Source organism: Chelonoidis abingdonii, chromosome 2 (assembly GCF_003597395.2).
Source record: "Chelonoidis abingdonii isolate Lonesome George chromosome 2, CheloAbing_2.0, whole genome shotgun sequence".
NCBI classification, from domain to species: domain Eukaryota; kingdom Metazoa; phylum Chordata; order Testudines; family Testudinidae; genus Chelonoidis; species Chelonoidis abingdonii.
In genome coordinates this window covers 53,420,241-53,442,805 of record NC_133770.1, presented here as the reverse complement: position 1 = coordinate 53,442,805, position 22,565 = coordinate 53,420,241, and the positions used below count along the sequence as shown (strand labels likewise).

Genomic DNA, 22,565 nt, shown 5'->3' with positions numbered 1-22,565 from the left:
AATGTAAAGGAATGGTAACAACAGAGGCAAGGGGCCAGATTTTTAAAGGTATTTAGGTGTCTAAAGATGCAGACAGGCGCTTATCTGCATTTCTAGGCACTTAAATATCTTTAAAAATTTGGCCCCAGGAAGTAAGTGGCAAAAGGAAACACAACTTCAGATTAGTTCCAAAGACATAACATCAACTTAATTACACTTCTGTCTGAAAACTTTATGTAGCTGATCCAAGTAACACTTGAGATTACTGTAACTAAAATATCAGATCCAAAATATTTCTCTATTTTTTCAGTCTCTTTACTTTGAGCATTTAATATCTCTTTTATTTTAGGTAGTTTCATTTTTTCTTCTTTATAATCACTCCGTTTTCTTTGCTGTCTTTGTGGGGTCTTTCACACAGCAACAAAGAAGAAATAAAAAACAACCGTAGGAAAATGTGATTGTACAACCACAAAACTTGGCAGAGTATTTCAGAGGCAGAATTAGTCCCAGATCCACAAAGGGATTTTGGTGATAAAACTGAGCATTGAAATGACTTACTTTTAGGCACCTAGAAAATCACTGGAACAATGTGATCCACAAAATCTGTGTTAGGCACTTAGGCTCCATACACAATGAATGCGGAGAGACAGGGATCTAAGAATGCGATCCACAAAACTCAGCAAGTTTGGTGGGGAGCTGCCTAAGCTAGCCAATGGGAGATGCTGATAAGAGGGCATGTCCTAAGCCCCCGCCTCTCATGAAGTTAGGTGCTTAAGTCTGGGCTGCAAGGAGGCACCTATCTTTGCTGGCAATCCACAACCAGATCCCCTCTCCTGGAGTCATGTGGCTTAAGCATCTAAGTCAGGGGTGGGCAAACTTTTTGGCCCGAGGGCCACATTGGGGTTGCAAAACTGTATGGAGGGCTGGGTAAGGAAGGTTGTGCCTCCCCTAACAGCCTGGCCCGAACCCCCATCTGGACCTCTCCCACTTCCCACACCCTGACTGCCTCCCTTAGAACCCCTGACCCATCCAACCCCCCCTGCTCCTTGTCTCCTGACCACCCCCTCCCAAGACCCCCCTGCCCCTAACCACCCCCTGGGATCCCATCCCCTATCCAACACTCCTGCTCCCAGTCCCCTGACTGCCCTGACCCCTATCCACACCCCAACCCTGACAGGCCCCCTGGGACCCCACGCCTATCAAACCCCCCGTTCCCCATTCCCTATCCACACCACTCCCCGAACCTCCGCCCCATCCAACTTCCCCCTGCTCCCTGACCGCTCTCTGGGACTCCCTGCCCCTTATCCAACCCTCCGGCCTCAACCCCCTTACCATGCCGCTCAGAGCAGTATGTCTGGCAGCCACGCTGCCCGGCCGGAGCCAGACACGCTACAGTGCTGCTCGGCTGGAGTGTGCAACCCCACTGCCTATAGTGCTGCCTGCGTGGCAGCGTGACTATGGGGGTGGGGGGACAGCAGGGGAGGGGCTGGGGGTTAGCCTCTCCGGCTGTAAGCTCAAGGGCTGGGCAGGCCAGTCCTGCAGGCTGGATGTGGCCTATGGGCTGTAGTTTGCCCACCTCTGATCTAAATAATTTCTTGTGAGAACAGGTTAGGTGCCTGTTTAACTGCACATACAATAGTCAGAGGAAGTGGTGCCCACCTTATAACTTTTAGCCCAGTGGTTAGAGCAATCATCTGGGATGTGAAAATACACAAGTTCAATTCTCCATCCCTGGGGAGAAAGGACTTGAACAGGGTCTCCCAAATCCCACCAGGGTCCTGTAACCATTGAGCTACAAGATAGTTTAAATATGGGTCTCCCTCAATCTCTTCCGTTGAAGCTATTCCACTGTGAATAAAAAAAAAAAAAAAGAGTGTCTGGAGCAGGGGAACCGGAAACTGCGTCTCTTACCCACCAGGCTACAGCATCATTCTCACATTCTCTTTGGCTCTAAGTATTTATACATAGTGAAATTTCAACAGAAGAAGTTGCGAAAGGCTCACATCAGAATAGTCCACATCTCAGTAATTAGACCACTCTCTTGAGCAACGGCGGCTCCAGGCACCAGTGCAGCAGGCACAGGCTTGGGGCGGCAAGTCACGGGGGGTGCCCTGCCGGTTGCTGTGAAGACGGCAGTCAGGCCGCCTTTGACGGCATGCCTGCGGGAGGTCCGCTGGTACCACGGCAGCCTGCCTGCTGTGCTTGGTGCGGCAAAAAAGCTAGAGCCGCCCTGCTCCTGAGAGGTAGGATTTGAAGAGGGTTTCCCTTCTCCTCCTGAGGCAGAGAGGATTATTGAACCTCCTACATTCCAGGTGACAGCTCTAACCACTGGGCTAAAATGTATAAGGTGGGCACCTCCACCCATCCTCCTGCTGCCAGATTTTGAATCAGACCCAATTCATAGGTGGCGCTAAGCACACCCACCAGATAGGGCCCAATAGGTGAGACAGACACTCCTCCGCTTATATTCCCCTAGTACGTGAATCATTCTGGGGTTTGGGTGGGAGATACGCATCCGGATAGGCAGAATTAGGCACTATTGTGCATGCCCAGAGGCAGAAATAAGGGCACCTAAGGAACTTTAACAATGGAATTGTAGGTGTCAAGTAAATTTAGGTGACTATAGGATTAGGTGGCAGCTGAGTGAAGTTTTGTGGATCACAGTAGTGCCTAAAAGTGGGACTTAGCTTCCGAAGTAACTTTGTGGATCTTGGCCTTAGTTCATTTTTAGAAACTGACTAGCCTATAAAAGAAAAAGCAGCTTCTCGCTTATCTAATCAAGAGCATAATTACTCTTTCACCTTCCCTGTGAAAAAGTAATTCTAATGAGTCCCTGTAGATGTAGTACCCATCATGAATTTCCAGTTGATGATACCCCTAGAAGTCACAAGCACCACAACACAGGAAGCCAGCTCTGAAAAGATCTATGATAGGAAGACAGTGAATATAAAAAACATGGGCTAAGGAACATGGACTTGATCCATCAAGTCAGTGTCTTGCCTCTGGCAAGGGTCAATGATATTTGAGAGAAATGCACACATTCTCCTCACCCATTACACACACAGAATACACCAAAAATTCCTTCCACCCATCTGTTTACGTTCACAAGCTTATTCAACTTGTCCTGTACAGAATTAACTGAGCTGAAGGGTTTAATTATACAGGAACTAAGCCAAAACTTGAGAGGCCTAGTAAGCATAGAGATTAATGTTCCAAAATATAACACTATATATTTTTAAATGTTCATAGCCTATATGTTGTTTTGTAAAAGTCTCCTGATGAAGAGCTAGAGAAACACAGCTGAGAGTGACACAGGCAACATTTAGCATCTACTGTGAAATTAGTCCTATTTCCTAAAGTTAAAACTCTTTCCTACTGGTGGCTGCATAGCCATTAATAGTACTGTTTGTTCGGTACAACATGGATAGTTTCAGTATGTACAGTATGAATCTGTTTTAAAGGGCAATAGAAGGAGAATGTAAGGGTAAGGTTACAATTAACTGAAATATGGTGAACTGAAACTCTTAATAGGTAGGCTATGCAATGTGTTACTACCTATATCCCAAGTGGGCTGGAAAAAAGAAAGCAGGTGCTGCCATACCTAGTCAAGAATGAAACGGTCCTTCTGAGTGCCTTTACATGTAGCAGCCACCCTGAATTTGAAGGTACCTGAGTTGAGAATTATGAAAAGCCTGGAGAAAGTTTTAAGTTTTGTAGGTGCTTTTCTCTTTGAACATGTTCAGTGGGCTCTTTCAAATGAAGGTGTAAACATGGTGTGAGTAGAGCTGGTCAGGAACTTTCCAACAACATTTTTCCATATGAAAATGCCAATTAATCGAAAGTGTGTTGATTTAGACAAATTTCCATTGTTAAAAAAAAGACATGAATCATTTCAATTACGTCAATTCAATGGAATTTCCATACTAACGGAATGGAACATTTCAGTGATTGTTTCAAAATGACTTTTTGTATAGAAATTTCTTTTATAAACATTTTAAAAAAATTAAGATGTCAAAGGTGGAACAAAGTGTTTTCATTTGACTGAAACAAAACATTTCTATCCATCCTAATTCATTTTGTTTTGGGGAAAATGTTGAACTTTTTGTTTTGTTCCAGAATGGAAACCTTCTTTACATTTACAGATTTTCCTGTGAAACAGAAAATCTGGTTCCCACCCAGCTCTAGTTGTGAGTATAAACTATTTAGAGATTAGGAGCTATTTCAAGACAAGGTGAGGATCTGTAAATAGTATGGAATTATATAAGGAATGAGATGGGGTCTGGAATATCTTGGAAGACCTAGACAGTGTTCTGGAATAGCTTTAATGGGTTATTGCCCTGACATATCTGTTCTTCCTTACCTGGGGGACAAGTGGTAACTGGTGAGGACATACAATTAGCATTCAGTATCTCTCAAAGTTTGATCCTATCTTCCAAGAACTCTCAGGATGAGAAGCATCAATACATTAAGGGACATGTTCTAAGGTAGTGAACCAGGGTAAGAATCTTGTCATCAGTTTCAACCACACCCTTTCCACAGAAAGACATGCTGGATATGGTATGAGTTTTTCACTTTCCCAGGCAGTGCCCTTATCATCTTTTGACAGTGCCATAACAGCAACATAGGTCTGTGTGACCATGTGCCACGATTATTTTAATGCTTTCCCAGCAGGTGTTTCAATAGTGCTTCTCCATCATTTGCCATTTGTACAGAATGCTGTGACATATCTGGTCAGTGGATTGAGTGACTGGTTATATTACATCTACCCTGCCCTCTCTTACTTGTTGGCCTTAAGTGGCGGATTGATTTCAAGTTCGTCCTCCTGACTTTTAAAGTGCTTCATGGGGTTGGCCCTGGCTAGATGTGAAATCTCCTTCTTGAGGCTCCTGCTGAGGGGTATTACTTACACTATTCAGAATTTCCACTGTTCGCCAGAAATATTAAGGCCCTTGCTCTGTTACCATGGTGACCTCTAGCATGCAGAACTTGCCTGACCATAGCAACAGCCTCTGTCCATTCTTCAGTTTTAAGCAACACCTGGAAACTTTTGTTTTCCAAAGATATTTTTGACTAATTATTATTATTATTTATATTTTCATATCACTTACAAGTCCCCAGCATGGGCCAGGACCCCATTGCACTAGGTGCTGTACAAACAGAACAAAAAGATAGCCTTTGCCTCAAGAAGCTTACAAATTCCTCTTTTTATCCTTCCCTTCTCTTACACCTTCCAATTGTTTTATTTTAGAGGGTGATTTTTTAAAAGTGTTTTATTGTTGTCTCCACCCCACACACCTTCTAATGGCCCCTATAATTATTATTGTTCTTGTGGAATTGCTCAGTGATTCTCAAACAGGCCTAATCCAAAGACCACTGAAGTCATCGGAGAGATTCCCACATTGAATAGTTGGACTAATGTGCAGTAAACAAGGCATGGAAGCTACACACTGAACAATGAAGAGAAAAAAAAATTGTTCATTAAGTGCAATTCTGTGCAGTGAATGAGGCAGGGGTCCTGAAAAAAACAGTATACAAATCATGTGATTAAAGACCACATTATAATTAGTTTTCACAAGGGGTCAAATTATGGTTGCGCAGGCAACCATAATTCTGACATTTCCTAACTTTTGACTGCTTGACTTTGCAACCTTAATAATCTTTTTAAGGTAATTTATTTTTATGTAATTTTTCAGTTTTTAAAAAAAGCAAACTGAAAAAAAAATTTCATCATGCAGCATCATATTGACACCCACATGAATCATAGGCAGGGTTGGAACCATTAAGTGCAGTTGCACAGACTTGAATAACTGACAGCAGTAGTAGGTTGTCATCCTCTATGTGGTTCAGCACTAGAGGGGGATGGGACACTTTGGTAGTGCATTTCACAATTATTCGCTGAGAGTAGGCTATGGAGGGGGATGTTCCCTAGCGTGCACAGATTCTTCTGCCCATTCAGACAGCTGTGATCCTTCTGCCCTGCCCCCCTCCAACCTATAGTTGTCCCAGATTCATCTTTCCCCTGTCAGTATCCTGTTTCCAGTCTCATTCTCCTCACCTAGCCAGTCCCAGTCTCCACTCCTTGGGCTTCTCATTCCACTCCCACTGTCACCTGTCTGCATTCCCAATCCCATCGCCCAACCATTCCCATCTCTCTCCTCCCCACACACCCCAACTCCTTGCCCCAATTCCTTGTCAGCCAGGCCTAGCCCGCCCCTCCCCCCTACAGGCTTCTTATTTGATTTGTCTCCTCCCTGCCTTGACCTCCAATTGACCTTTACATTTCCCCATTCCACTGTCCCCAGTCTCAATATCCCTCCCTGGAATCCCTGTTCCAATTTTTTTGCCCAGTCAATCAGAATTCTCCATCCCCACCTATGCCTCTCTCTCACCTCCTACCCCTGCCCCACTGGTTTTCAGTCCCAATCTCCTTTCCCAGCCTGTCTTGGACTGTCCTCCCTTTACCCTCAACCAGTCTTTAATCTCAGTTTCTGCCTCCCCCTCTAATCTACTCCTTCCACTCACCTGCACATCTGGCTCTTGTCTCCTCTGCATTTAGATCAGGCAGCTTCATCCTCCTTGCTGCCTGGGCCAACAAAGGAGTTACTGAGAAAACAGGAAAGAGCATTCCTTCTCTAAGTTCAGATGCTCAAACCCAGATATGGCAAGGCCTGTGGCAGGCCAAAACTGCAGTTGCAGAAAAAGTCCTGCTCAGCTCTGGACTGGTGCATAGTTATACACATGGAATCTTCAAGGAATTTAGTTGTAAAAATCTAAGTCTCTAATTGAGCATGTGCAAATTGTGATTTTTCAAAAGCTTACAACTAGTGAAATTTGGGCAGATTTTCACAGGGACGGTAGAAGCCACATCCCTGACACAGATGCTGCCATCTTAACACATTTTAAATCCCTATTCCAAAATTGTGGGGTGGGGAGGGGGATAGGGATGGGACGAGAGCTTTTTAAAGAAATGGTAATCAGAATTTTCTTAAATTGGGAAAACAATGTACTTTTCTCTTAGCTTCATTCTTGGAAATAGTGGAACCATTTTGGCTGATTTTTTCAACACCTTCAGCCTAAGACAAATACTCAGCATGGAAAACTTCAGACCAAATGGTTAAAGTTTGGCTAAGTTATAAGCAACTGAAAACTTATAATGGGAAGTGTTTGGCAACCTTAATAGGCGGTGATCCTAGCCCTGCCACTAATTAGTGAGCACTGTATCCCTGGCCAGATTCTGCAACTTTTACTCACTCTCAGTAGCCCCATTGATTTCAGTGGTGCCATAGGAGGAACAAACTATTAAAGAAGGTTAGTAAAGGTGGCAGAATTTAGCCCTCAGTGATCAACTTCATTCCTTGGTAGAGAAGTGCCCTTGGTCTATACACTGGCATAAATTGATAGTTTTGCATTTTCATAAGGTCAACCTTTTTTCAGTATAAAATCAATATTACACATTTTTATAAAGCACCCATACTAAGAGGTTTTGTATTTAAAATGATAAATTGTTTTAGAAATGTTAATTTAACTACTTTAGTCAACAACAAAAAATCTAACCATTTGGTGCCAAATTCTGGTCTCAGTTAAACAAGTGTAAATTTGAAGTAACTTTGCTGAAGTCAAAATTTGAGCTAGAATGTTTTACCCTTTTGGAGTTGCTCCTCTATCTCAAAAGATCTCCTCTAAAGTGAAAAAAAATGCAAGAATCTTTTGCATGATTTTCAGAAGTACTGAGCAAACCCAGCTTTATTAACATAAATGGGACATGTGAGTGCTCAGCATCTTTGGAAAAAAAAATCAGGACACTAAACTGGAAATACTGGTTGGTTGGTTGGTTTCATTGTCTTTCAGTTACACACAGTAATGCACATTTTTTTTCAGATGGGTCCATTTCAGAGATTAGATCATTAGGAATTAGTCTTCTTCCAAACCATTCCACCTTTAGTGTCGTCCACTGCTTTTTAAGTATATAGTATTAATGAATGGCAAGTCTGTTTTACCTGAGAATTTATTTTCTTGGAACAGTGTTTGACTGATTTTCTCCTCTCTTCTAGGTGGCTGGCAACAGACCAGGCCTTTTATCATATTGAGGCAGCAGATCATCCCACCATGCTTTCCCAGAATTGTAGTTTTCAAGGGTACAAAATACTTAAACTTCTTATCAAAATATTTAATTATAAATTAAACTAATTTCCATTTTTAACAGGGCCTTTCATTATCAATAACAGGCCTGAAGACATGGACATTAATTCTGCAACTACTGAGAAATAATCCTCTGTGGGAATCTGATTCTAGGACATGAAGGGTCTAAGCAAGGAAATTCTCAGGTAAGAAGTGTTCTCTCCTCTTTGTTCCCTTAATGTCCCATCATCCTAACAATGAGATGTTCACACAGTAAAGGCCATTTCTGGGTCAGAAAAGGATAGGATCAATAGCTGTGTACAATAATGACAGAGCAGAAGAAGCCAAGGGATTATGGGGCTACCATATACTTGACTCTCCTGAGTCTACTTGACAAGCCACTTTGCAGTGTCTCAGACGTGGACAGAAAGTCAAGTTGCTGCTTTCCATTTGTTTTCATGCAAAGCATTTGACATTGCTGCCAATGATGGTTCAGCTCACCTAGTTTAATGAGCTGTGATGATGTTGTGTGAACCTGCTACTTTCGCCTTGTACGGTCTCCCGATTCAAACATTGATTCAGATCGCTGTGGTGGTCTTAAAGGGTTTCTTGCCCAGATATCAGTTTTGAATGGTTTCTCAAATACCGTGGGCTACCGGTTTGGAGGCCAGTGAATAAGTCACTAACTTCAGAGTCCAGGGATATATCTGTTGCAAATGATGCTTCAAAGAAGATATTTTTCAGCATTGCCTTCATTTTCTTGTTCTTTGGGGAGGCAGACTGTCAATTTGTTCAAACCACAATGGCTCTTTCAAACACAATAATGCAGTGGAGGCCACGAGGAGCTGATGCAATTACCTCATAATCTGCCCAGAGACACAATTATTTTCCTATCTGCAGGATCTCTAGGTAAGAACTCACCTTCCATTGGATTACTGTCTGATTAGTGAGGTGCTGCGACTTCCAACTTTGGAATCTCTTGTTCTTTGGTACAATGGAAAAATCGCTGGAGCAGCTGGCTGGCTGTCGTGGACCTATTAGGAAACTCCCATTATGCCACTCTTTGTGTGTCAAGTGGAGGGTAAATTCACAGACCCCTTTCAGACACCGAGAGAATACTTCCTCAGCATTGTTTTGTAAGAACCAGCTCTCCTATGTGCATCTGGACTCTCCTGCCTGCTGCTGGAGAACTTGGCAGAGTAGACAAGCCAGCTTTCCGTGACAGCTGCAGGTAAGCTGAGCATACACTGCATTTCCTGTTCTTGTTTTTCCCCCTTGTATCCTTCATAGACATCTCTGTCACAGCAGTAAGATTGGCAACAGGAGAGTACCTTCGTAAAACATCTTTTCCAAAGCTCCAAGGAATAAATTTGCTGATTCTCTTTAATGGAACTGAAGTCCCAATTGAAGTAACGTAGTTAAAGTTAAAATAAGAGCAAAGTGGACTGAAAAAGCTTCATGATGGAAGTCTGTAGTCTGCTGTTCACACTCTTTAGGCAGAGTAATCTGGAAAAGGCTTAGAAAGCAAAAATAAGGTATAAGGAGAGATCCTCAGCTGGTGTAAATTGTCAGTTACTTCAGTGAAGCTATGACAAATTTTACCCTCTGAGGATCTGCCCTGTGGTCTGCCACCAACACTGAGGAGAAAACTTCTGGCTAAAATTGTTGGCCATGAAGATGATAGAGAAGAACACTGAATTAGGGGGCACAATTAATTTCACAGAAGCACAGAAAGTAGAGATGTAAATAGTACTTTTGCATCTGCCAGTGCCTCTCTCTGACAACACAGGATTGTGCCTTACAGTAGCTACTCTTCTTATGCTAGTTACCCTGTTGCAAAGAATGTATAGGCTGAATGTTGCATATAAGAAATAATTTTAAAAAACTGTACAAGAACTATTGTTTCGTAAGTGTGAATGGAAATAATTTAGAGCCAAAAGACAATTTTGGGTAAGCAACGATTTTATTCCTAGAGTTGCTCTTAGGTATGTACAAATTAACAGCTAGGAAAATTTCTAGTCAGATTAAGTTATTGTGGTGATACATTTAACGGGGGCAAAGATAGTTTCACTAGATATTCTTTTAATTAAAAAAGCTCATTGACCACCTTTGCTCATCTAACATATTTTAATCATGTATATAAACGTAATAAAGATTTAAAACTTACTTTCATTTTAAATTTTGGAGACTATTTTTGTTGAAATTCATAGATCTATTATTACTTTTTAGTGGTATAAAGAATTTAAAGGTCTATATTCAAAATGGCAATTTTACTAATCAACAGTAGCATCTATTATTCTCATACTAGGGAAAAAAAAAGGCGATTGCAACTTTTTAAAATCACTTTTAGTTTCCATAAATCTGTCACTTTGTTTACTTTATCTGTGGGGAAGAATGGATGCATCTATTGCACAGTACATACAACATAAAATAAACTACAGAAATGCCTATAGTGAAGACTGAGGATTTTTCTCCCAGTTATTTAATTCCAGAAACACGAAATCTAGGAAGGTATTTTAAATTCTTTCCTTAATGCCACATCTGTTGCCACTATTTCCCCCTCTCTCTCAGAACATTAAAGTTAAATAATACAGATACAGGGTTAATACCGTAGGCCAGATTCTAGTGTAAATTACACTAGTAATATCAGAATCTGACACAATATCTATAAACAATTCTGCAAAATTACATAAGAGTAAAATGCCATAGTGTATTAAAAATCTGGCTTTCCTTTTTATAGTAGAAATTTAAATCTACTCCACACTACCATTTAAAAGGAGGCCGTATGAAGTTTAACATTAAGCAACATTAATTTAGCAGAAGGTAAGATCGAACAAGAACAAACTATATTTTGATATTATGGAAGAGATAAAAAGCAAAACAAGCAATAATAGAAAGATCCACAATACCACTTAGACTTCTTTCCCAAAGGTTTAATATTTAACTTGCTGGCTCTCTAAAAAGTTAGTGGTGCAACCAAAACTGTCTCAAATCTTTGGGCGAGAAGAACAATTTATGCAATTACATTAGTAGCTCATAATGGCAGCTAAAAGGAAGGAAAGTATGGCACAATCCAAAAGCATCACATATTGTGCAAATTGCTTGAGGGATAGGACCAGTGAGGATATTCTTGCTAAAATGATCATGCTAGTCCAGCAGAAATAATAAATGGGTGAGTAACAGTCTCTTACCAGGATCCTAGTACATGTCCTTATGTCTACTTTATGGACCTTATACAATTCTTTAGTTCTAATAAGACATCCGTCTCTTTAAATAAAATATTTTCAATACCACTTCTGGAGGCCTGTTTGCTTGGACTGTCTAGACTATCTAAATGCCAATCCTTCATGAGCCTAAGATTCTTTGAATGCTGTTTTTCATCTTTTTTAGGATTCTTTTACAGTGGATTTAGATGAATGCCCAGAGCTGACCTTTACAAACTGCTGTATAAATATTTGACTTTGAATGGATGCACTAAATGTGTAATAATGATTTCTACAAATGGTTGCATGTGAGATGTTAATTACTGAGGTTCATATAGTTGTTGCTTACTTATAAGCAGTTTCCTTTACATCTTAATACTGATATGTGTCAACTGACTTAACAGGACATCCTTGCAAGTAAGATCTTTGATCTCAAGAGTTTATTCTATCTCTGCAAGAAAAGATAAAACTGAATTTAACTGGCTGGCTGAACTAAGCCCTCTGTTTTCTCTGCACTACAGCTGCTGCCTCGTTCTGAGGATATCACAGCTTCCACCGACACCACCAGACGCTGCACTTCGTTGTAGAACTAGGAAAGGTCTTTCCAACTTCTTTACATAATCTAGGCTACACACTGAAATCTTCACAACTGCGTGTTTATTATAAAACACAATTCTGGGCTGCCCATAAGCCTTTGCTTCTCTGAAAGAATCTTTCAGATTTGTGCCTACTATGTACCATGGTTAAGGAAAATCTAACTATCTTTGAGCTACTCCCTCATACTATTTGATGGGTAAGTAGTAAACCTTATTAGAATATTTACCTTCATGTTTTGGTATGTTGAAAGCATTCAGACCACAGGTCTGCAACAGAGAGAGCTAAAGATAAAAACAAAACCAAAAATTCTGTTGACAGGATGTTTGCAATCAATTAAATGTTAACTCCATGACTCTCCTATTATTTACATGACAGTACTGCCAAAAGGCCCGAGCCAGGATCAGGAGCTCTTTGTGCTAGGTACAATGCAAATACATAACGAAACTATCCCTATCCTGAAGGTCTAGACAGAAGCTGTGGCAACAGCAGTTTTGGTATAATGAAACTGTGGCAACAGTAGTTTTGGTATAATGATGATAGAAGGGAGGCTATAGCTGATACTACTAATTTTCTCTTTGAAAAAGCCTTCAAGATTTTGTTCACAGAATGAGGCGGGGACAAATGCCCCAATTATTTTCTGACTTTAACCTCCCATATGCCACGTTCTGTCTAACTGCACTTAATTTCATTTGTACATTTCAGTTTTGGTTAGTTATGCCTTCTACAGCAAAACGATATGCAATGAAAATTGTGTCTCATCTGTTAATTTATTTTCTCCTATCTTCTGACACTCCTACTGTGCATCCTCCTTTTCCGTGCAGCTAAAGCACAGAACAAGAGGTGCAGGAGAAAGCCTTGTCCTTTCAGATGAAGCTCCTGGCAGCATTGCTCTCAAAGCTATAACACTTAACTGTTAAACATGGAATTAATTCATAACTATTTGTAAAGAACCAAACATTTTAATATCCTGAAAGTGAGTGAATGGAAACAAAACAAAACAAAACCCAACAATAAATACATCTCAGGATATCCCAGAACCCATAACTAAGGTTGGGGAGATTCTCAGATATGACAGTAGGAGAAAAGAAATTAGAATTTTCAGACACTCCCACTGAAGGATTTAAGAATTAGTGAGACTCTAAAGGAGAGGGAAATTCAGAGCAAACTGGTTGTTTTTGGTAGAGTAAATCTGGATAAGGGACTAAACTACTGAAGGCACTGCCCATTGCAGAGTTCTTCTATCAAAAGTTGCATACACAGAGGGCATCATCTATTTGGTAGTGTTTTGGATCTCATTGCTTTTTCAGGAAGACCGTCAGACATGAAAGTGTAGAAGAAAAAGTGTTGTTTTGCCTGTAGCCTCACATAAGTGTGAGCAGAAGAGCAGCCTTACAAATACCGACAAAGATTTCATGAGATCTCTCTGCCCCAGAAAAAGCCAGTGACCTGGTTGAATGAACTGTAATTCCTGGAGGACCAGATTTGCCTCTGACCTTGTCTGCTTCTGAAATACACATCTTAATCTTGAATATCAATAATTTAGAAACATCGTCCCTATAAATGACTGACAGTACAAAGGGAATCTGAACAGAGAATTTGCTCCCCTTCAGATATACATATTTGCTTCCCCATAAAGTTCACATCTTCCTTCTTTATGTTGTTTTAGATTCAGACAAAAGAAAGGCAAAACAGTAATGTGGGGTCTGTGCAAATGGATCTTTTTGGGGAATGAAGGCTGGGAGAGCTCTCAGTCCTGAAGGAGACCTTGTCACTGTGAAAGATGCTGAGTTGTGGCTCACTGACAAAGTCCCCAATTCTGAAATTCTTCAGAGATGATTCAAAGGAAGAGGATAATTACCAGACAATCACCAGGTAAGGAACATGCAAGATTAATGGTGGAAAAATTGGGGAAATAGGGAAGAAGACACTCTGCCACTTCAAGCAATCTTTTCATATATTGATAAATCAAACCCTGTCTGCCTAATTCTAGTAATCTATCCAAAGTCACCACATGTACCTTCAGAATGTTCAGCCTAAGGACCTAGGATAGATACAGAAATGGAGAGGCATTCAACATGCTTTGCTTTTTGTAGTCCTTTGCTTATCCGTTAAGCCTTCTTCCCTGCTAAAGCATGCCAGAACCACCTTCCTTTGAAATGGTTTATAAAGGGGGAAGTTCCTCTTTAATAGTTTGGTCAATATCTTAAGAACTTAAAAAAGTTATACTTTTAATTTTGCTACCTTGTTAATGTAATATCACTATATCTGGCAGTGCTTGAGTGGGGGTGCAGACAGGAACTATTCCCCATCCCCACCCCAAAAAACCCTGGGAATTTGGAATTGCTTTGTTGCTGCTGAATGGGTGGAACAATCTGTAGCTTCCTATGAAGGAAAGGGCTTATATCCCCATAGTTTCAGGTCTGATTCTTCCCCATACTAGGTGTAGAGAGAAATGAAAACCCAAAGCATGACTGTCAGACGTTTAATTCACAACAAATTGTTTCTCTGATATACATTCTAGTCTTTTGTGCAAACAGCACAGTCCTCCTGGATAAAAACATTGTAGCTCTTTTAAGAATTTACATTTTTTTCATCAATTTGCTTGGTATCCATGAAATTAAAAAATAAACGATATATAAATTGTATATCAGTCTGAAACACTAGTAATTACACTCTTCAATATGCTCTTTTCCTCCTCCTTTTTATATTTGTTCCAGGACCAAAGCCTACACCTGTAGTCACACAAAGGATAAACTTGGAAACTGCAGCACTGAGATGTCAAGCTTCAGATTGTACTTTCCAGGAAACAGCAGTAACTGTGCCTGTGGCTGTCTTCTTGGCAGATTTCTTGCACACCCTATTATCTAGTTCCATTTCTGGTTTTGCTTGTCGCTCTAGAGCTGTTTGTAGGGGCTGGTTCATGATCAGCCTGCTGTCGGGCTGTTCTGGATGCAATTATTCTTTGATTTACCACTGAACATGTGGACTTTGCTCTTTTTTCCTACATTTTAAAATTAGGCCTTTCCGAAGACTTAGTCACATCTTTTTCAGATGAAATAAAAGATGTTTTGTTAAGTTTGATTTATAACAAAATATTCATAAGGAAGCCATCACACATTATAGAGGACATCCCTTGCAAAATGAGGTTTGTTAACTATAGATGACACTCAAAACCTCCCCTGACAAGAAACAAAAGGGACTCTGTCTGGGTAAACTGTTTACTAAACAGTAAAGGCCTGTTACTGCACCTACTGAAGTCAATGGAAAAGCTTCCATTTTCTCCAGTGAAACAGGATCAGACCCTAAATGTCTATAAACATTAGCTTTTGAGATGACAACTCCATTTCTCTTGAGAGATTATTGGTACTGTAAATGAAAAACTTCAAAGCTATCAAAAATCAGCTCAGATACATAATACATATATATCATTTTGAATTGTTCCAGAATTTTTTTATACTGAACGGGTAATAGAGCACCTATGATAACTTATGACACTTAAAATATGTTATTAACCATCTCTGCTTAGAAATTATTAAAAATGATTATTTTTGTACGCTGCTTTAAATTAAATTTCTTCATTTATGGCCAAATAAATATTCAAGCCACACTGTATAAAGGAGTTCAGTTATTTGTTAAATTGACAAATCAGTGACTAATACAAATGTATTCCAATGTATATACATCCATCTACTAACCACTTGACATGTATGGTCATTAAGCACATACATAAATATGTATCACTCTCTTCAGACTAAGATTTGAATGGAAACAGCTATATTCTAAAGCATTTAATTTTCTAATGATGTAGTGTCGTCATCATGTTAGTAGTGGGCAAGTGTTCAGGAGCTAATGCACATAAATCGAATGATTTCCTAATAGATTTTTTTTGGGATGTATTTTCCATCTCCCAGTGGGAAAATTCACTTTGACTGTCTGGATACCATTAGGATTCTGTATACACTTTTTGTGGATGATGTCAAGCAAGAGAGTGATTTGAGCCCCCAGGCTTTTTAGAGATTGGGTAATGAGGAATATTGCTAGCAGGTTTGTTGTATGTAAATTTTACCCTCCCAAAGAGATACTGTTATGGCTGTAGGTGAAATGTTTGACCTACTAGCTGTATTTCATGTCGTGGTTGTGTACTTTCCTCTCTTGTGCTCATCTGCTCTTTTTCTATGCATATAGAGCCTTACTGGTCTGTGAGCATTTGAGAGCAGGATTCTAGTAAGGAATGTTTTAATTTAATAAAATATCTTATAAGCAAGTGGAAAAAGTGTATTTACAAGTCTACTAATGTGAAAAGAACCAGTTCTATGGGTTTGTTGGATACTCATCTCTGTTTTGCAATTCTGCTCTTGGAATGGCTGAGTTGAGGACAAATATCAGTTATGGGATGAAAAACAATATGAACAGGAATATGCCATTTTCAAAATAGGTAGAAGTTTAAACGTTAAATGCAAAAGAAACATGAGAGTTGAGTTTAGCATTGAAAACCAGAACTTAATTAACATCCCCCACTAGCCAGGGGATTCAGCACAGAAATAGGTTCTAACCAACTTATTAAAAATCTGTTTTCCTTCTCTGTAAAATCTTAACACTTCTTGGATCACAAAAGGTAACCTTAGAATACAGTGTCATCAGTGCCAGATGTGCCACTGGAATCTCTGGACACAACACAGAAAATATAGTATAAACTACATTATTCATAATGTCCCTTATGTGAAACTCCATTTTCTTTAAAAATAAAAAGTCATAGCCCTGATATTTATTAGTGGTACTGAAAATTCTCTTGGTTATCCAAACTTATTCAGTATCTCCCCTGTTGTTGGGATAATCCTGACTGCAATGTACTATGTATGTAAGGATTAGATAATAATGGCATTCTCTTATATGTTTAAAAAGACCCACCATGTTAATACATTATTTAACCACAGCTTTTATTTAACTGCAATAGATACTTTCCCTGAAAACAAGTAGCTCAAAGCATATTTATAAACTTAACAGATACAGACTGCAAACAAACTAATGAAATGCGTAGGTTTTCCAGAAAAAAAATCTGAGAAAATATGATCATTTAACAAACCAAAATGTACTTACAACATAGCGTCTCTATCATTTGTGGTATTTATTATCCCAAACTTCTTAAAAGCACACAGATGTGAAAATCTGTATGTATGTTTTTAAATATCCTATGTCACACATTTCTTATGAAAATACCCACTTACAGTTGGCACAGTAAATATATTTTTTTCCCGATAGTCAAAACAAATTTAATCTTGCATATGGCACAGAGAATTCTTCACACAACCCACAAAAGACTTCAGTGAGCAGTTCACTGGGCAACAGCAATTTAGTTAGGTTTTAGCTATAATAAAATATGCATATTCAAGGCTTGAAATGAATTTTTAGGTATTTAGTTGGGTATGGAACAATTTAATGTTTTGTAGTAGTTAAACACTGCCATCTGTATCTTTGGGCCACAATTAAAAAAAACACAAGGGTATGGCCATTAAAAGTACATATCCTGAGATTTCTTTCTTTAGGGGGCACAAAGGTTAAAAAGGAAAAACTGATCTATGCATAAACCAGGAACACATGTGACAACGAGAAAAAACAGCAAATGCAGGGCAGTTAGAGAGAAAACCCTTGAGAAAGACAGAGAAAGAGACCGAAGTGACCTGGTAAGATGAACAGCAAGGTCTACTGGAAAAAAGGAGAAGCTGACTAGCTTTTCGTTTTGAGTATAGTAAAATCTACTCAGTCATACTAACAAAGTTAAACCTGTAAACTTTCCTCAGAAGTTTAAAACGCGGCATTTGAGATTGGAGCATCAGTTGCCTATTGTAATGCAAAATAGCATGACTTCATTTACAATCGGCATTCATTTCCATCCCTGGAAAAAGCAAAGATAGTCTAAAAAGAAATATGCACAACAGGTTTTGCATTTGTGGCATCAGAGTAAAATATCAAATGCTGCAGAAGTCCATGACATCACAGGTAAGAATAATGAAATGTGTGCATTTACAGTCCACTCATTGACAGTCACCAATTAATGTATTAACAGATGGATCTCTTACTCAGGATTAAACAAAACTTAATAGTTCTGCTTGACTATTTTAGGAACAAATTCAGTATTTCTGATAAGTTACTTAAGTGTAATATAAGATGATATGTTAAGGAATAAAACAGTATGAGAGTTTAATTATTTTAGTTTTTATGCATGTGTTATATAAATGGCATACTACAAAAACATTTAAGCAGTTAAGTTACAAAACAAAATATTTGTGTAATTATCTTCAAGTTGTCACGGTGCACATTCAAAGGGACAGAAAGATAAGGACATATTACAAATCACAAAGTACTGAATTTTCAAGTGTAAAATCATACCAAAATCTTGATAAATTATCACTGATGTTGTAGGAGAGCAACTGGTCTGGAAGGCCATTAGAGATGTCCTGTACTGCTAGCACATGGGGTGCTAGGGTGAAGGGTACATCATTGAGGAACTCTGACATGAAATGATTGCTTTCCAAATGTTGACTTGTTTCATTTCCCTCCTCAGCACCCACTACAGTCAAATGTGAATGTTTTTCTGTATTTGGCTAAAGAAAACAAAGGAACAATAATTTAGACATGACAAATTACAAAGTTTAAACTTCACACTTGAAAACATGACGACCTATTTATAATATGCAGTAGTGGTGCTTGGTTGGGGTAGACTACAATTGAATTCTTAATGCATACCATGGCAATTCCTTGAGTCAAGCTTAGTTTAGCCAAGGCTGTAATAACAATGGATTTTTCTGAATGAATAATGGCAGTTTTTCTGGCCACATAATCCTACTATACAATTGTGAACACTGATTGATAAATATACCAATGTAGACTAATTTAAAACAGAAATTGCCCAACTGGTTGGCTGTGCCTGTAATGACCACAAAGTTATTGTTTGTTTTTCTTGTTACATGCACTAACACTTTTTGCACAATGTGACCATCATAGATTATGGAGCAAGCACTGATAAAAAGAAAAATCTGGGGAATTTACTTCAAAATCCTGCTATGCAGATTAAACAAATTATATAGTCCATTAGATAGCGTACTAGATTAGGGGAGACTTGAGTCCTGACCTGTTCTGACACCTTGGATAAATCACAATCTCTATCTCAAACTATGGTCCTCAGACTGTTCCTTTCAGGTGGTTTGCACCTGGGTGGCCGCACATGAGAGAATGAGGGGCCAGCCACCTAATTAGTGGAGCCGTGCTGGCATGGCTCTACTAATTAGGTGCCTAGACCCTGGAGAAGAAGCACATGTAAGGTGAAGCGTGGCCTTGGGGGGAATAGGGAGTAGGTGGGAGGGGGAAGTGGGGTGAGAAGAGGGGGTGGGGTGAATTTAGGATGTGCAGGGCTGCGGCAGCCTGAGAAAGAGGCAACTTTCTCCAGCTCCAGGGCTGGGGCTGCTGAGGAGAAACAGCTTTCCTTTCCAGCCCCTGCTTGGGGACTGCCATGGTGGGGGAGACAGAAAGAGACCCCTCCCCCTTCTCAGCCCCAGCTCAGGGGTGCCGTGGTAAGGGAGAGAAGGGGAGACCCCCACCCCCAGCTCGGGGGCTACCACGGTGGAGAAGGGACAGCACATCTGCCACATTAGAAAGGTAAGACTACTGGTATTAAAATATGAGTTGTGTGCTTTTATTTGTAGGACAAAACACATTAATTAAGCTTTTTTATATAGCACTTTTAGTGCTTTACAATAGTTAGCAAACAGTACAAACAACATTTGGAAAGATCATTAAGTGGTCTGCTGAGACCCTCAGCAATTTTCAAGTGATCTGCGGAAAAAAAGAGTTTGAGAACCACTGTTCTATCCTATGGTTTTGCCATATTAAAAACAGAGACACTAAACCATCCTTCGTTTGGAAAGCACTTTGAGATCTATGGATGAAAAATACTCTACAGGAGGTAAATATTATATTGCTATTTATATCTTTAAAGCACTGTACAAACATTTGTTAATAATTCACAGCATCTCTGCGAGCTAAGTGATTACTGTATCTCCATTCTACAGAAGGGCAAACATACAGAGAAAGACGTTAAGTGACTTGTTCAAATCCAGTTAGTGATAGAAGGGCATAGAACAGAACTCAGAAATTCGATTCCCAGCCCCATGTTTACTCCTTTAAACCAGTCTCATATACAAGTAAATGCAAATATAGAAAAACTTAAAGAATATTTTTATTATTAAGGAAGGCATGTAAAGTTATATGATCAGCGTGAACATACATTTTCAAACAGTTGGACAAGTTTTTAGATGCATGACTCCCATTAACTTTAAAGGGAGTCATAAAGCTAAGATGCGCAATGCTAGATTTGTGTGTCATCTGCACGTAACTATAGTTCTTGTGGAGAAGCTAAGGGGTGTGGCTGCTTGGCAGGGGATAGTTCGGGCTTTTGGTTTCCGGGAAATTACAAGAGGCAGTTGAGTCTTTTGGTAAGGGGATAGGAAAGGGTGGCATTTTCCCCTTGTGGGTAGGACTGGAGATGTCTTGAAGCAATCTGATAGCAAATAGATGCCTCTCATCTAGTAATGATGGATAAACAAACACTAATAACTGTCTACTAAAATGACAGCAGTGAAAGAGTTAACATTTACAATTCATTAGGTTTCAGAGTCATCACACTGCTAAGATTAATAAGGAAATGCTGACCTCTCAGAACTACTGTTTCAGAATAAGGAAGGATGTACTCCATCATAGACTCATAGGTCAGAAGGGACCAATATGATCATCTAGTCTGACCTCCTGCACAAGGCAGGCCACAGAACCCTACCCATCCACTTTTATAACAACCCCTAACCCATGACTGAGTTATTGAAATCCTCAAAATTGTGGTTTGAAGACCTCAAGCTGCATCACTTACATTTGATTTGTAAAGAAAGCCTTCCAAATGCAATGATAAAGGCTAGACATTTAAAACTTAGGATCTACTGCACAAAATCCACAATCACGGAATATATATGAACACTCACCTTGGGTTTGGAAATTTTACGAGAGATCTAGCATCCAGATGAACAAACTTAGTAACCAGAATAGATACAAAAGATGGTGTTCCCTGTCCATAGACAATGCCCAGGTGAAAAGAGAACCTTCCACCCAGCTGCTGGGATTCACTCTAGGTGACTACCTTAGAACTTAGGTTGTGGTCTCCCTCTTTCATATCAGCCTCAGGGGTCAAAGCTGAAGGCCCTATATTCTCTCTCTCTTCTCACATCTCATTCTAGAGCCTCCTGTCAACAGAATATGCCTATGGTTGGATTTCTGCTAGTCTAACCCACCCTCACCCAGTCCCTTTGCTGTTGCAATATGGGTTTGTGTGTGTCTGCTACTCAGCTCTCCACTCTGCTTTCTAGATGCTACAATGGATGTGTTTCTTTTATTCTTCATCCCATCCCCAGACTCCCTGTTTGGGTTTTGCATTCTTGTGAGTAGCTTCAGTACCTGCTTGTGCTGTTGCTCATAGTTTTGAGAAGGATTACCAGAATGAAACAGACAAGGTCCTGGTCAGTTTCTTTACTTTTGCCTCTAGGAGCTAAGTGACAGCAGTGAAAATTAATTAAAAAAAGAGTATGTTCAATTTCAACTCTGCTGAAGGTTTCCAAAGCTGCAAGGAACAGTTGAAAGAATGGAGCTGTATATCTCCAAGCTCAGTAAGACATTCTTGCACTGGTTTATACTCCATTCAATTTTGGATGGTTATCTTTGCAACTATCAAGGCCAGCAAAAAAAATTTTTTAAAAAGGAATCTTGGATTATAAAGCAGTTCATCTCACTGGGAAAGCTTCCTACTTGCCGAGAGCAAACAGGAAAGTGGATTTTCAAGCTCTGCATGATAAAAGAATTCATACTGAAATAAAACTATCATGCCTATATAGACACTTCCTTTTCTGAGAACTCTGATTATCAGAAGGAAGCACACTAGTTTAACAATTCAGTTTAATTTAGAAAAGGAGCAATAAAAGACCAGGTATCTGTGCCTTTAATTTCTAACCTCTAAATAAAAAAGCATGTTTACCTTTAAACTGTACCCTGCACAAGTATCACAGTCACTTTATCTCTCCAGATAACTGTCCTATTTGGGCTTTTTTAGAGGTGCTGGTATCTGCTTGCATTACATCAGCCTCATTCTGGCAAGCACAGATCTGAGTCAGAGCACAGTAAATGGAGGTTAGGAAAAGGTGGTATTGTAAGAGTTTGGTTATAAGGGGTCTTCATATAACATTTTTTCTCACTTGTCTATGGAAAAATGAGCCCTCATTTGCTGTCTTGATCTATGGCCTAGATGATAATCAGAAATCCCTAGACTCCTACGTTTGTTTGGAAGACTACACTCTTAAGAACACCTGTTTACATCCTAATTTTCCCACAAAGTGGATGAATTCAATTTACAATGCAAATTAGAACATTATGTGCCAAAATTAGTTTAAAAGAAGATGAAAAATACAAGCATGTGGTACACAGAAAGACAGTTACATATCTCCTCTTCTTCCATGTAATAAATGTAATGCCTGTGAAAGGTGTAAATTGGTAGTACTGGAAATGTTAGTGCAAGATTTAAAAAAAATAAAAAACCACTGTTAATTTACTTCAACCAGTGGTTGGATTAGGAGGAAA

General features: G+C 39.5%; 1 protein-coding gene across 12 annotated transcripts in view; it reads right to left on the bottom strand.

The window, feature by feature from the left end:
* UMAD1 (UBAP1-MVB12-associated (UMA) domain containing 1) overlaps nucleotides 1-22,565 on the bottom strand; it is a 174,084-nt gene that overhangs the window by 6,932 nt on the left and 144,587 nt on the right. For 10 of the 12 annotated variants that reach the window (XR_012655214.1, XM_075062367.1, XM_032780100.2 and 7 more), the window contains one exon: nucleotides 18,285-18,499. Coding sequence is in view for 11 of the 12 variants with exons in the window: in XM_075062367.1 (XP_074918468.1) it covers nucleotides 18,285-18,499 (215 nt within the window). In the remaining variant the exon portion in view is untranslated. Of the gene's footprint in view, nucleotides 1-16,813; nucleotides 18,500-22,565 lie in introns of those variants that run through there. The other 2 variants (XM_075062372.1, XM_075062371.1) reach the window with 1 other exon arrangement.